The sequence below is a fragment of the Morus notabilis genome, unplaced genomic scaffold (genome assembly GCF_000414095.1).
Source record: "Morus notabilis unplaced genomic scaffold, ASM41409v2 Scaffold785, whole genome shotgun sequence".
NCBI lineage: Eukaryota > Viridiplantae > Streptophyta > Magnoliopsida > Rosales > Moraceae > Morus > Morus notabilis.
This window is the reverse complement of record NW_010356821.1, coordinates 1-16,496: the sequence shown is the minus strand read 5'-3', so window position 1 is coordinate 16,496 and position 16,496 is coordinate 1. Positions and strand designations below refer to the sequence as shown.

The 16,496-nt window shown below is 29.8% G+C and overlaps 1 protein-coding gene across 1 annotated transcript; it reads left to right on the top strand.

Annotated features, from left to right (window-relative positions):
* Positions 1–1,348: 1,348 nt before the first annotated feature.
* LOC21388651 (probable WRKY transcription factor 13) lies at positions 1,349–6,957 on the top strand. Its single transcript, XM_010088610.2, has 3 exons — positions 1,349–1,857; positions 2,155–2,415; positions 6,516–6,957. The coding sequence occupies exons 1-3, from the start codon at positions 1,517–1,519 to the stop codon at positions 6,685–6,687; spliced, it is 774 nt and encodes a 257-aa protein (XP_010086912.1). The 5' UTR covers positions 1,349–1,516; the 3' UTR covers positions 6,688–6,957.
* The last annotated feature ends 9,539 nt before the right edge of the window (positions 6,958–16,496 follow it).

Here is a 16,496-nt window from a genome sequence, read left to right as displayed (position 1 = left end):
TGTGAATGTCTTTGTAAGTGTTTTTTTTATTTTTATTTTTTTTCAACATAAACGCTAAATTTGATTAAAATCAAATTCAAATAAAACCTATACAAAAATTAATAGATTTTTATTTGGATATATATATATATATATCGATTCAAAATGAAATCTTATTGATAATTTTTTTAGATTTTTGTAACACATAAAAAATGCTATTTTAATATATCAATAAAATATGTTATTTTAGTTGTTAAAAAATTATATAGTTAAAAAATTAATTCTAACAAGCCTTGTTCATTTCACTGATTCGAGTTTTTAGTTTTAGGTTTTTACAGTAAAAAGTTTTCAAAAAATGTCACATTTAACTTTTTCTGTTACAGTAAAAAACTCTCATAAAATGTCACATCTCAGCTCGAATTAAAAACTCAAATCCGCAAAATGAACGAGGCTTAAAATAATAATTGCTACCCATAAAGTAAAATAATAATTCCTACTATAAGTTCCCTATTTTTCCATACCCTAATGCATTTTTTTTTTTTTTTTTTTTTTGTGGTTAACTGGCATATAATATACCACACAATACATATCCCCTTTGTCGTGTATTGTTGACTTGAAGTCCCATATACAGTAAAGTTCCACTAACCGGCCATGTGAGACACACGGATTTTCTGTGCTTCAGAGGTCAAATGTCCAAACATTTTGTTGCACTTATATATCACTCCAAAACCCAACTCCACCAAACTTTCTGTTTGAAATCTTAGAACTCCTCCTGTACTAGTTCTTTTCATGTGTCACACTTTTCTTCATTGTTCATGTGTCTTTATTTTTTCTATTTTTATTACTCCACAATATATAAATGCATGTTAGTGGACGCTGATCATTGTATATTTTCAACATCTCTCAACTGCCCATTGTTTCCTAATTCCCTTTTAGTTTACTAAATATTAAAAATATTGTGGGGGAATTTTTTTAATAAGATTAAAAAAAACAAACTATCGGTAATTTTTTATTTTTAATTTTTAAATTTAAATTAAAAATTATTTATTCTGTATATATTTTTAATCTAATATAATTTTAATTAAATTCAATTGTTAAGACTGAGTATACCAATAAGAAAATCCTATTAAAGAAAGTCCGAATATATTAATATCGGAGACGAAAACTAAAGCGGGCAAAAAAGAAATAATATATATATATATATATAATTTAGTGGTTGGTCATATTTATAGGTATTTGGTTACTTTCACGGCTTAGCAAAATTCTGTCTATCTTTCTTTCTGTAGAACATGACAGAGACTCTTCTACTAGCTAGGGTGCTTTTAATCTAGACTAGCTGCTTTGCAATCTTTGCCTGAAGGGATTTCTTTCTTCTATAAGATCATTCTCTTTATTCTCTTCATTCTCTTCATTCTCTCATCTTATCATAAAAAGCACCAAAACTTTCTTCCTTCAGATCTTCTGCATCCTTAATTCCTTCACTAATTAACCTCTTAGAGAGAGAGAGAGAGAGAGAGAGAGAGAGAGAGAGATTAATATGGCTTCCACGTCCCAAGCCATGATCAATAACCAGGGCTTGTTTGAGGATGATCAAGAAGCTCCAGTTACTCAAATGGGTTTCTTTTCTTTTCCTTCAAACATGGCTCATCCGCAACTTTCTCCATTGGGATGCCTCAAAAACTTCTCTATACCTTGTTCAACTAATAATAATATTAGTACTAATATTAATCTCTCTGAAACCCTAATTTCATCTCTCAGTACTACATCTACTACTACTTCTAGCCCTTCTAAGCATATGAGAGAAGATCACTTCACGGCTTCTGACCATTTTGGAGGACCCCAGCTCCTTTCCTTGCAAAGATCAACCGCAAATCTCTGGTAATCAAATAATTAGAATCTCAAAATTGTTACTTTTTTTATATTTATGTTTAATTTGCTCGTACATACATACATGATCATCCTATTAGAGATAATTTATATCTTTGATTTCATGCAAAAACATTGAAATATTAATCAAATCTCGTATGACAAAACAACGTGCCCTCCCATAAAATTTTGGTAAATTATAATAATCAACTAATAAAATCCCTATTTAGAATAATGTTATCAACATGTCAAGGTAATTAAAGTTAAATTTTGAAAATGTTTTCATTGTGGGGTTTTTTTTTTTGGGAGGTCATGGGGAGAGGTGAACGAGTGCATGGGGAACAAGCTGCGATCGGGCGGTGGCTTTAATGGCGGCGAAGATCATGATGATCATGATCACCATCACCATCTAGGAGTTTCAGCCATGAAGATGAAGAAGATAAAAGGAAGAAGGAAGGTGAGAGAACCAAGGTTTTGCTTCAAGACCATGAGCGAGGTTGATGTTCTTGATGACGGTTACAAGTGGAGGAAGTACGGACAGAAAGTGGTAAAGAACACACAGCATCCCAGGTTAGACAAATACATACATATATATATATATATAGATATACACATATATATCTATATATATAAATTTTATTTTTACTCTCTCTCTCTCTCTGTGATCTCTTTTTCTTTCTTTACTTTCCACCTTAACTTTCTTTTTGCTTTATTCATGATCACTTCTTTTTTTTTTTTGTCACATTGGATTTTAGCTCTTGTTGTACCCCATACACATGCTTTGTTTTTCCTCTCTCTCTTATTATTGTTGAGATGTTATCATTATCACTATAAGGCTTTACAGGCCTGGTGCAGGAGATTTAAATTTTGATGATTAGTAAAATATGTGTTCTCCGGATTATAATGTTAACATTGATAACACTAATTATATTTTAAAGAAAATGTAATGATCAGGAAGATTAACTGCTTTGAGAGACAAAATGGCAATGAAAAGATACGCCAATATTAGTGTTGCTTTTACATTCACAAGTCATCGTGTTATAAACAAAGGAAACAAGAAAATATATCCATCACATGCTAGAAGATGACAGATTTGATTAAGATTATTATATGTATACTTTTTCTTCAACTGGTTATATCTAATGATCACACAAGTATGCAGTATCTATAATTACTGCGGTAATTAATAATAGATTGTGCAGACAGCATTTGTTTCAGTGAATTACAGAAGTACTAATAACTAGAATTTGAATCACGTTTACACAATGTTACTGAGGATATTGTGATTTAGGAGACGTTTAGTAAGAGGATTCATACCATGATTTGAATCATGATTTATAATTCGTTACAGTATTTTTTCTCACAAAAAATACACGTAAATTAAAAATAATTATAATCTCATGATTCTAATCCATGAATCAAACGTCTCCTTAAAGTCATTTGATGGCAGTTAACAGAATCCTAAATTACTTCACCAGTTACTTTTTCTGTTCTACTAAAGAAAATTTAACAGTTTATTATCTAATTAAATAGTGACATGGCATGAAAAAGTACCTTTCCATGGCCAGATATTTACGTGGCTAGAGTTTTAGCTAGTATTTATAGCGAGCTTTTGCTAAGCATAAGTACCAACAATAATTAATTACTCAGCCTACATTATACTAACGTAAGAGTAAAGTAGCTTTAGCCTAAACTTGATGAATAATAGTAGTAGAAACTCAGCTGTGAAAATGAGTCATATATATAATTACAGGAAAAGCCGTATCATTCTGAAAAATGTAACATCGTTTATACATACATGTAGCACTCATTTTATCTAACACTCAATAAAATGTAACTATTACCATATGACATGTAACTTGTTTCAATGTTACCATGTTACATTAAAAAGATAATTTATACGAAAAGTGTTACACATGTCGTATCTTACGGTTGTTGGACTTAAGACCAATGCTTATAATTATATCTACTAATTTACACGTGTAATGTAGTATCCTTGGGAAGAATAAAAATTACATGGTTATTATAAGCTCTAAACTATGATGCTTAATTTTCTATAGTCGATTCTTTTATTTTATTTATTTTTTCTTTTATAAAAACACAAAAGCAAAGTACACAGATGACCCACGAGCAAGTTAATTATAAGGGCTTCTAAAGTTGTTTGTTATGTTAGTTGCGATGATTAATATAGTTGATATAACATTTTCCTAATTAGAGGAGGGCGTAATACATTGAAAAATATACCTGTAATAATGCTGGTTGCTCTCATTAAATTCGTCAGGATGTGTAGAAAACTTTGTGGAAGTGTCTCAAAAAAGTCAAAAGCCCATGTTTAAAGGAATGATTAAATGTTTGAATATTTAGATCTTACATATAATGAAGATCATATATATCTCTTATATATAATTGTGATCTGCTGCATGCGTTCTCGGACTACTGTAATTATTGGGATAATCAAGAACTGTACATAGTCAAAGTCAAAAGTAGGAATTAAAATTTTTGACCGTTAGGTTAGAGGAGAATTTTCTCACCAGAAAAAAAAAAAAAGAAACAGCGTAAAAAAGCCAAGGAAGAAATTAAACCATTCTATAACAAGTTGTAATTTGATCCTTTGACATGATTGTTTTTCATTCCATGTTTTTCATTCTTATCTAGTTTTTCTGATCTTGTTTGTGTCGTTTTATTTGCCTCTTTGTGTTTCATTTTCAAAGACACGTTTCTTTGGTTTTTTATTGATAATTAATTAGTTAGCAGTAGGGTGTCAACATTCCTTCGTCTTTCCATGATTGTTGCTGGTATTGCTATTCGATTTAACTAAAAATAATCGTAGTTATATACATATAGCATGCATGAAGTTTGGTTACTCTGTTGGTGGTATAATTTCTACTATATATATATATATATAATAGGTGTTTGTACATATATATTATGTCAAGTGCTTACTATAAAACTTATGTAAACCGCTGACGGTGAAAATTCGTCAACGGAATAATAACAAATTTTTTTTACAATTAACGCGAATTGAATGAACCAAAACGCAATTATTAAACATCAAGAATACACTGAAATTATAGTGGTTCACCTTCAATTCAAGAGCTACATCCACTGCGGGGAGGAGATAAATTTCACTATCTTTGGAGGAATTACACACACTAATGCTCAGAATAAGACTTAGGGATTTTTTTGACTCATAATCTCTCATTTATAGCTCAGAAAATCCTCAAGTCTGATTCTGAGCATTAGTGCATGTAATTCTTCTAAAGATAGTGAAGTTTTTCTTCTCCCCGTAATGGACGTAGCTCTGGATTTGAGGGGGAATTGTTCTTGCTGTTTAATTGCGTTTTAGTTCATTTAATTCTTGTTAACCGCAAATAAATTCGTTAGTATTCTGTTGACGGAACCGTCAACATAAACATTGAAGATTTCTTCACGAGAAAAATTAATATGTAAACTGCTAATTGTTTTGCTTGTTGTTTTAAAGTAGTCATGATGATCGTCTATATGCAGCGCGGCTAATACACATGAGCATGGTCATATATATACTACGTAATTTCATCTCTCTCCACAATGGTTTAATAAAAGATGAAAATTGTAATAAGCAGAAAATATAGAGAGAGAGAAGAAAAATATATTATGATCAATAGAAACATACACAAACGTATGTACTGTACATGCGTACGTACGTGAAGTATTCAACTATAGAAGTTAGCATCCGAAAAAAGTTAATTAGTTAGCATTAGACTATCCAACTGTTTAGACTTTGATATGAATATTGTTTTCACATGGTGAGTAGTTCTTTTTGTCGTTTTCCTTCTGTGTGGGACCTTCAATTTTGTGATCGTGTGTTTATTGCTCTCTCTGTATCCCTTGCGCAAAATTCATTATTACGGTGTTTATTAGAAATGCTTTATGAATCCATATTGGTAAAAGCACCTAACTTTATGAACTATATAGTCGATTATGTTTTTTAATGCCTGTATCCAGCCATGGCACTGAATTATTACTGACATTTATCGCGCATCGATTAGTCTTTTATTCTATTTTCTCTGCAAGCTTGCATTGCAAGACCATTACAATTAAATTTTACAAATTCCCAATAAACCATCCTATGTATATGTATATATATTATATGTACGTATGTATATACGTCCATGTTAATCAAGTACTGTGCTGCACTATTGATCATCTAACATGCAATATGTTTGCATGCATGGCTAAGAATTTTGTGCACGTAGGCCATTCATATATATGTCCATTCTGCACAAGCACTTGGAAAAAAGTTAATAACGGGACTTTAAAAGTTATCAACTCAACACCAAATAGTTCATGATGAAATCACTAGGTCATTCACATACCACTTACCACATATATATTATGTATATAGATGTATATCTTGTGTCTTCTTTTTGGTTTGTGGACTACTTTAACATGATACTGTAGATTTCTTTTATATACATGGTCATGTAAATGCCGAATTCGATTTCAATTCTTCTAGTCAATATTACCGTCAATATTACAATACATTATTTAGTAGGTATGCAAATTAAAACTAACAGAACCTGATACATATTTAACAGTTCGAAACAGATTCTTTATTAATCCTACTGATTTCAAGCTTGGATATTTGTTATCAGCTTCTGATGTATACTTTGTATCTTCATCTGGCGCAGGAGCTACTACCGCTGCACGCAGGATAACTGTCGCGTGAAGAAACGAGTAGAGCGATTGGCCGAGGATCCGAGGATGGTGATCACGACATACGAGGGGAGACACGTTCACTCTCCGTCCCATGATCTTGAAGACTCGCAAGCTCCATCTCTTTTGAACAACTTCTTCTGGTAGTATAATTGCTATATATGTATGTATACATCATGATATACATATATATTTGCTTTTATAGTCCTGCACTGAGGTTGTGTATGAGAGCCCCATCTATTTGCTCGTGTGTATTTTAACAGTGTTGGGATAAAGAACGGAATAACAAAATCATGTGATTGGAATCGCCATGGCTCTCTCCTTGGGCCTTATAACAGGCTCCTGATCATATTAAACAGTAATATTGATAAGTTTGTCTCTAAAATTTTGTTTACCAATCAATATGACATCTTTTAATGCGAGTAGTATGATTAATTTCAGCTTTTTGCAGTTGATATTAGTGCTGTCTGTATAGTGAAAGATGTCATATTGATTGGTAAACTGAATTTCATAAATATATATATATATATATATATAGTAGACTTTGTACGTGGAATATGCGTTATCGAACAATAAAAAGGATTATGCAGTTAATTTGATCTTCCGAGTACTCTTACATGTATATTATCGTTTCTCATAGTCTCATAGGTTTGAGTTAACCTTGGAACTTATTATGGTATATGCGTTTATAAATTATGCGTGCAATGGTGTATCTATATTTCAATTGAGAAGATCCGTCGGAGAGAGATGTTTATTTATTTTATTTAGTTATTTAGTTAAACTAGTGATTTATTATTGTAGCAAATAGCAACAACCATTGCATCCAGGAAAATCAGCTATATATCTTTTTCTTAAGTGAGTATGGTGTATATACAATACTAAAGAGCAAAGGATAAAAGTATACATTATGTATATATACTAATATACCAATAAGGAATAAATCTATAATAGGGGGTAGAAATACTAATTTATAGAGGCACCATAATATTATGTGTATTAATCTATCAAATGTTGTATAAATTACTTTACTACAATATTTGATATATTAATTTATTGATTTATTTTTTGGATAAAGTCACGTGTCATCACAAGCTAAGATGACACATCCGAGTTTTACTACAGTCCATGAAATTCCCCATCAAAACCTAATATTTGTATCATTGAAAGTACGAGTTTGGAGAAATGTTGGACAAATTCCGCATCTTGCCAAATGCAATCGTCCACATTTTTACTTGGTATGATATTGTACGTTTTGCCAACATTTTTACTTGGTATGATATTATACTTTTTGTGATTAAGTTCGCTAGATTTTGTTCTTGAACTTTATCTCACAAGCCCAGGTACTATACTAGTATTCGAGAAATAATGTCGTTTTTTAGCTTCACTTTTATCTTTTTCTTCGCTTGTGTTATTGATCTTGTCATGGATCAGGCTCATTCAACTTAAGAAATGTATTTATTTTGGGCTCATTAGTGTTGAGCGCATCAATGCGCCGCTTATCGTGAGTCCTTGAGGTCTGACCTATCATGCCCTTTAACGTAATTGATGCTCAAAAGTCATGTCAAACTTAAGGTTCTGTTCATTTCACCTTACCGATTCGAGTTTAGAATTTAAATTTTATTATAGTAAAAAATTTTAAAAAATAATCACATCTAACTTTTTTATTACAATAAAAAGTTCTCACATAAAATCACATCTCAACTCGAATTAAAAACTAAAATCAACGAACTAAACGGACCCCTAATCAATTTGATAAAAATGTCAGGTGTGCTATGCAGTGTGCGATGTGCCCGTGTCTGATCGCTGGGCTGATGAATTTGGAATCTTAGGACCCGTTTTGAGCATATATTTAAGTCGATGAGTCAGATTTATTAACGGGAATTTTGTGAGAGAATTTTTGAATTCAAACTCTTTGTGAAATAAAAACACCATAACAGAATTCAAATCATAATTCACTTACCAAACAAGTCTTTAAAGATCCTATTTAGATGAGAAATAGCTCTAACCACTCGTATAATAGACTTGACTTGAATACTTCGTGCACTTTTTTCCAATGTTCATCAACAATATTTTTTCTTGGGACTTAATCGTGAGAAACAATTTATTCTGAAATGATAGAAAATAAACTTAAAAAGTTTAAAGTTTGGTAGATTTTGTTAATAACAATGCCAGTATCCATAAAAAAAAAAAAAATTTAAGGCATTAATTGAATCCTTTTTTTTTTTTTTTTTTTTTTTTGTAACAACAACATAAGTGCTTGAAATGTACAATGTAAACTGTGTAATTGAAAGTTTCGCCCAAAAAAAAAAGAGAGTATATTGACAGCGTTTGTTTCTGGGCTTGTCTTAGGCCGAAGAAGATAGAAAAAATTGTGTACATTAGGCTTAGTAATGTTTATTACGAAGACTAGTTATTCATTCGTATCACTTTAAATACTCAATTATCTTTCAACGTCCCGTTCATTTTATTAATTCGAGTTTAAAATTTAAATTTTATTATAGTATAAAACTCTAAAAAATAATAACATTTAACTTTTTACTACAATAAAATTTTTTTACATAAAGTCACATCAAGTCACATCGTGATAACTCGAATCAGAGAACTCTGATTCAAAGTTTGGAATGATTCAAACCTAAAAGCCCGCTTTTGGTGTATGGCTTATGGCAACTTCTTAGCCCACATTGTTTCCATCCAACACGTAAAAGACCCAATTCACTAAGGCCCAAATTTGTAATAATCCTTGATGGAGGGAGGGGTACAAATTCATACGGAAATGGTAGAAAATAAGTCAATATAAAAAGTTTAAAAAAGTATATAGGCTAACTTTTAGTTATAGAAATTAATAAGTCATAACTTGTTAAGTTATGGTTTATAACTAGATAAGTAATGGATAAACTTATCAAGTTATGGTTTATAGCCAAACAAGTTATGGATAAAAATCATAAATTATGGACAATAACTTGTTAAGTTATGGTTCATAACCAGATAAGTTATGGACAACAATAGTAATTTGACATATTTATTAACTTATGTAAACTATTAGCCTATTAATTTTAATTCATCTAAAGTCTTGACATATTTTCCTCTTTCTCCCAAATTCATATACAACTTAGAAATGATTGTCCTCCGGCCATTTTTATTTCCTTTTAGGGAATTTAGAAGAATGCTCTTATATAAGACTATAAAGATTAACATCCTTTTCTTAAATACTACAAGATTTTGTTCTGATTTTTCATTATATATATTAAATTAAAAGGGCGGAATTGAAAAAAAAAAAAAAAAAACTCTTTCTCTCTCCGTTTTTTTTAAAAAAAAAATTTATTTTCAAGGTTGTAATTGGGCTTTTGGTTATGAAAATAACAAGGTTTGTAATGCAGGCCACTGGCCCACTTGTTAATGCCTCTTTCCCCCAATTCTCCCGCCTATATATCACTATCCTACGAACTAATTTAGCTGATCAACACTTTTATTGAACACAATTGTCGTGTAAAATTGCAATTTTCTAATATAATCAAATTTTATCTTATGGAGATCTACTTATACATGAAAATGAACAAATAATCTTGAGCACTAGTAGGTCTTTTTTTTTTATTTTTAATACCATTATTACTCTTTAGCATTTTCCTTTGATTTTGGCCTTAGAGAGCCTCTCCATACTGCTAGTTGTATTTTATTTTTATTTTATTTTTTATTTTTTAAATTTGGTGTGGAAGAATTGGATGGGTAAAAAAATTATCACTACGTCAAACTTGCAATCAGAGTAAGATCCCTATTGAGAAAGGGTTGCAATGATAATAAGAGTGACAATAAACCTATGGCAAGACAAATGTAACTCTTAACTATTACTTATAAGACTCGTAAATAGTTAAAGTTATCAAATAATAAATATACCCCTTTGTGCTGCTAATATGATCATTTCAAATTTTGTAGCATCTTCAGAGTAATTCTTCTCTTGTCTTTGATTTATAAAAAAAAAAAAAAAAAAAAAAAAAAAAAAAAAAAAAAAAAAATTAAAAAAAAAAAAAAAAAAAAAAAAAAAAAAAAAAAAAAACATCATGATTGGGTGTTCCAAGAGGGGATAAAATGCATTAGATTTGGATTCATGAAAAGGAATTCTTATCTCACTCAATTAACCTTTATGGAAACACATGTATGCAATTATATCCATCCGTACCATGGTATTTTGCATGAGTCAAATTTTACTACTTTAAACTTTTTTTTTTTTTTTTTCTCTTCTTTTCATTTCATAGTTGAGACTGAAAACATGATTACACCTTTTCCATGACAATATCAATAGGATGCCAATTTTGCTCTCAAAAGAGGTCAATGCCAAAGACACTTTTTGTACACACTTGGAGCCCATCTTCTCAGATTTTGCTCCTCTCAGCTTTATCATTTTTCTTAAAAAAAAAAAAAAAAAAAAAAAAAAAAAAAAAAAAAAAAAAAAAGTGATAGAAAAATTATATTATTTCTATATAGTAAGAAATTAATGAACCAAGCTAACATGTAGAGCCCCCCATTGGCCCTTACCCATTTCCCACCAAGGATAACAGCTAGCAGCCACCAGAAACAGACAGCTCTACTTTCTCTATATATATATATATATATATATATTTATATGTATGACTATGTTTGGTTTCCGTGGAAGCTCATGCATGAACTGAATGTGCACGAGTTTGTTTGAAACATTCACTTGTCACTCCATCTTAAGGTTCTTGGTTGTCTTTTTAATTAAACATAAATTAACCAAAAAAAAAAAAGAGCTCACACAACAACATTTTCATGGGGCATTTAGGACTAGTAAAAACAATAGTTTTCATCATTGGAATTTTTATGGTGGGGTTACTTCATTATTAACTATGTATTTTTTTTTAATATTAAATCTGATTAAAATTCTATTAAAATGAAAAGTATTTAAACCGACGAAACCTAATACAGATGAACAGAGTAGAACTTTTATTCATCATATATCCGCAAACTATTTAGTATTGTTCCATAATGGTGCCAAAAACTTAAATAATATGCGGAAAACATGGGAGAAAAAAAAAATCTCAAATATTATAATAAGGTTTTAATGCATGGACTACTCAACCATAAGCATGCAATTGACCCAAGAAGATTGAAAATTGTAAATGATGCTGGCATTGTCAAATTCATGTATATACTATGGTTTCCTAAGCTGGCAGGTAAAATTTATAATTATCTTTGCCTTTTCTATATTTGTTTAATTAGTCAAACATTATTATTAGTTTTTCAAGAGCTCCATATTAATGTATTGGAATCTCAATAATATTCCATGTTCAATGAAATAGAGTATTAAGATTACAATCATCTAAGAAATCAAGTCCATGCTTAAATACATTATATACATATATATATATATATATATTGACATGCTTCGAAATTTATTTATTTCTCAATATTTTTTTATTTTAATCTGCGGTTGTTTTTTTTTTTTTTTTTTTTTTTTTTTTTTTTCTCTTTATTAAATTTTTTTAATGTTGAAATAAAGGCCTCCTTTAGTGTACTGAATATCTATGATGAGATACTCCTCAATCAATTTAGGCAATTGTGCTGGTGAGTTTTGAATTTCTGAAGTCTTTTGTGTGGAACCTTGTATTAAATTTTAGGGTAAATTGTTCTTTCTAAAATAAAGTCACATCAGTTCTATATATATATATATATTTTTTTTTTATTTTAATTGGTAAATATATATGACATATGGATATGTCTTATGATTAAAGTTGAGTTCAATAAATCCCTTTTTCTCATGTTATATATATCTCCACGTACCAAAATAATGTACATTATAACATTATGTGTGATTTTTTAGAATTGATCTTTTTTTTTTAACTGAATCTTATGTTATGTTCTTGAGTTTCCTTCTCTGCCGATAAAGTGTCAAATTAATCAATGTAAACGAGATTTAATTTCATACGATTCGATTAAATGTTAACAATAACAAACAACAACCTAAATTAACTGGAACTTTCGAAAGATTAATTGTTAGTAGTCACAAAGATTGTATACGTGATTTTTTATTTTTTATTTTTTTTATATATCTTTTGATAAATGAGCCAAGCAAATATTTGGGACCCAAATATTTTTATTTAGTGGTGGCACACATGCACACTTGAAGATCCCAACTTTTAAGCATTGCTCAGTGTTTGACCAATTTGTCTACCATGACTCATTATTACAAGACAAATACACGCAAACCTTAATTTTTTTTTTTTTTCAAAAAAAAGGATAATATTAAAAAAAAAAATAGATAGGGGAAAAAGCCATAAACACAAACACGTGATCCCTACTAATTTCTCACTTACCAATCTCGCCGCTTTTTAGTCACATAATTCCAAACAAAAAGAAGAGGAAAGGGAAAAAAAATTACTTTGTATTTAATTTACTAATCAGTGAATAAAATAATAAAATAGAGAATTCTTATTTAATGTGTGAAAAAAAATTATTGGTTTGACATGATTCTGAAACGTTACATCCTTCTTAAATTTCATTTTTTTTTTACAAATTTTGTGATAAAAATTATTATTTAACTCAATCAGTAAAAACTTTTATTTTAATCGTAAAATTAGTCTTTTAACAGTATAATTTATTAATAGAAACATTTATACGTTCGCATTTTATAAATTTTTAATATAGACACTCATATATTAAATGGTTGAGAAAGTAATCTAATAATTAAAATTACATAGTTTATATCTATAGGATAAAATAACCGTTCTACCAATTTTTTTCCCTAACTCCAACATGGATTATAATGATACACCGTTCTCCTACAGCTAGAATACTCCAATATGGATTAAGAAAATAATTAATAATTTAAACACTCAAAAAAAAAAAGAAAAAAAAGAAAGCTTAAGTAAAAAGTGGGGTCCACATTGGAAAGTAGCTAATGAGATTTAGGGCGCATTCGTTTAAAAATAATTTAATTTTTTATATGAAAATATTTTTAATTTTAGACAAAAATTATTTTTAAAAATGCGTTTAATAGTTTTATCAAAAGATTATTTTCAATGTAAAAAAATTCATTAATGTCTCTCTTTCTCTCTATCTGTTCGAGAGAAGTGAAAACAAAAATAAAAAATGAAAAACGATTAAAAGTCGTTTTTTTTTCTCTCTCATTTTACACTAAGGCCTCGTTCATTTCACCGATTCGAGTTTTCAGTTTTAAGTTTTTACAGTAAAACGCTCTCAGAAAATGTCACATTTAACTTTTTTTGCTACAGTGAAAAACTCTTAAAAAATATCACATCTCAACTCAAATTGAAAACTCAAATCTACAAAGTGAACGAGGCTTAAATTAAAAAATTATTTTTATTTTTATTTTTTATCTTTATTACGTTAAATATTATTTTAAAAAAATATATTTTTAAAAAAATATAAAAATAAAAATAAAATCAATTATATACACGGTCTTAAAGTTAAAAGTTAAGAGCCTCCTCCCAAGAGAAGAATAAAGAATGGCAGGAAAGGGCATTCCTCGAATGCACACCCGGGGACCACCGGAGACCACCACGTGGTTCCTCGTGACCCGCACATTCAAACCCTGATTTCAAGGTCTTACCCTCTTTCCCATGCACTGCCCCGCACTACATAATAGTTTCTGGCCTCTCTACAGTACTACTCGCTCGTACTCAAATCTTTCACTTTCACCCCCCCTATTAAATAGATTTTTCCACCTTGGTCTTTTCTGCGTCAATTTTCCATTTTCACGAAAATGTACAAAATGTCTCTCCAAATTCATATAACGACTTGGATTTTCATTGACTAGATTTTAGGCACAATTGTGTGATACGACCATGTGATGATGTACGAGTACTTATATTCTGTCGTATGGAATAGCTAAGTCGTATTTTTTTCCATATTATTTTGAGATACGTATTGGACACACATTGTGATCTTAAGTCTTTTTCAATACTACTCAATGGCATATACAACGACAAGGCTCCTATACAACTTATGTAATTAACTGTTTTTAAAATTTTTTTACTATAATAAAATTTAAATTATAAACTTAAATCGGTGAAATAAATGAAATATTAATTAATGTTAAAAAGAGTTAGAGTTCAAATATTTTGTGGATTCCAAATATATCTTTAAGAGAAAAAGGCCAATCACAATTTGCTCGTACCAAAAGAATTGTCCACAAGAAATACATCACAATTTGGGTAATAATAAAGTAGATTTTTTTTTTTTTTTTTTAGAGAGGAGATTAATAAATAAGAGTTTTTTTTTTTTTTTTAATAGCGCGTGACTATTAGGAACTCGTGCAGGACCAAGTTCGGAATCTGTGGCGGTCAAATTAAGAATCAATTTCTTAAAACACGATTTATTTATCTAATAATAAACAAAACCCCAAAGTTTTTGGATTTTAAAAAGCAAGGCCCGAAAAACGAGCGCATGAATTATTAAAAAATAAGAACATGAGAAGAGTGCGATTTGGGAGTGGGGTGAAGATCAAAGTAATAATTTTTTTTTTAAAAAGAAAATATTTTCAAATAAAATAATAATATAATAAAATAATAAAATAAAATAAGGGGGTGAAAATAAAATCAGAACCGTCGGGTCTGTTTCTTTGTCGTTTCGTCGTCTTAATGAAGAGACAGGGTGGGCCCACTTCCTTAGAAGACGCACGTGGGCAGATCCAGCGAGAGAGAGACGACTGTGCTGAAGGCTGAGCTGCCCGTAAGTTCTTTTGCAATTATTTCTCCTGCCCTACTTGCCCCCATACACTGCCCTTTCCTTGTCTCCTGCCCGAGCCTTATCCAGTCAGCTTCTCACGTGTGTATCGAGAAATGTTCGCTATTCGCGCGTGTGGCATGCATGGCTAGCCAAACCATTCTCCAAAACCCGAGGGTTTATTTTGCAAGGAACTTCTTCAGGTGTTTAATTATTATTTTTTGGGCATTTTTTCTCTCGTGAAGTCTTCTACCACTTAGTTAATTTTTAACTGTTAAATCAATTAAAATTACATTAATTTAAAAAAATAAAATAAATTATTTTTGATATAAATTTAACGCTTAAAAATAAAATTTTTTTAATAGTTTATTCTTTAGTATATACCTAAAAAAAAAACTCTCCCATTTTTATTTTCTAAGTAAAAGGGTGTTTATTTTATTAGTTTTTTTCCCCTCCTAATAACACTCATTTTTTAGTTTTTTTTCCTCCTAATAACAGTCACCTTCATTCACATAGCTATTAAGTTGAAGACATAAGATGAGGTTTTATTTGTTCTTAGAGTGGTCCTATTCCAATAGATTATGGATAACTGGACATTTGGAAGGAGAATTCGTGTCATGATTCGAATCATGATTTGTAGTTCGCTACAGTATTTTCTCTCACAAAAAATACACGTAAAACGAGAATAATTCTAAATCATGATTCTGAATCCATGAATCAAACATCTCCTAAGAGTCTGTTTGGATTGGTTTAAAAAAAATTACTTTGGGCTTATTTAGTCTAAAATCCATTTTTAAACTTGTTTGGATGAATAATTTTAACGTGTGTTTGGTTTTTTAAGCACTTTTAAAACAAATCATCACCTTGATGCTTATGAAAAAAGTGCTTGTTAAAGGCTTTTTTATTTACATTTTTAACATTTTATTTGTGAACAACAAATTAAATATCTAATCCATATCTTTTTATTATATTACTTTTCATAATACTTTTTTAAGTACCATCTAAACACTAATTAAAAAGCCCAAACTTATGTTTATCTTCTTCTATACTTAAAAGTACACATACAAACTATCTTAAGCGGGCCCTAAAAATCCGATTGCTATGTTACAGGGAACCATCACTTTTGATATTTTACTTAAAAATTATAGGGAATAGGAGAATTCAAACTTTAAATTTAAATATTAGAAGTTAGTGTGTTTTCACAGCCTAGTTAATCTCCATAATACCCGTGGCGGAGTCATAAATTTTGTTCAAAGGTC

Coding starts and splice junctions, on each gene's coding strand:
- LOC21388651 (XM_010088610.2), top strand. CDS start 1,517: ATGGCTTCCACGTCCCAAGCCATGATCAATAACCAGGGCTTGTTTGAG. Junction 1,858..2,154: donor AGATCAACCGCAAATCTCTG/GTAATCAAATAA, acceptor TTTTTTTGGGAG/GTCATGGGGAGAGGTGAACG. Junction 2,416..6,515: donor AAGAACACACAGCATCCCAG/GTTAGACAAATA, acceptor CATCTGGCGCAG/GAGCTACTACCGCTGCACGC.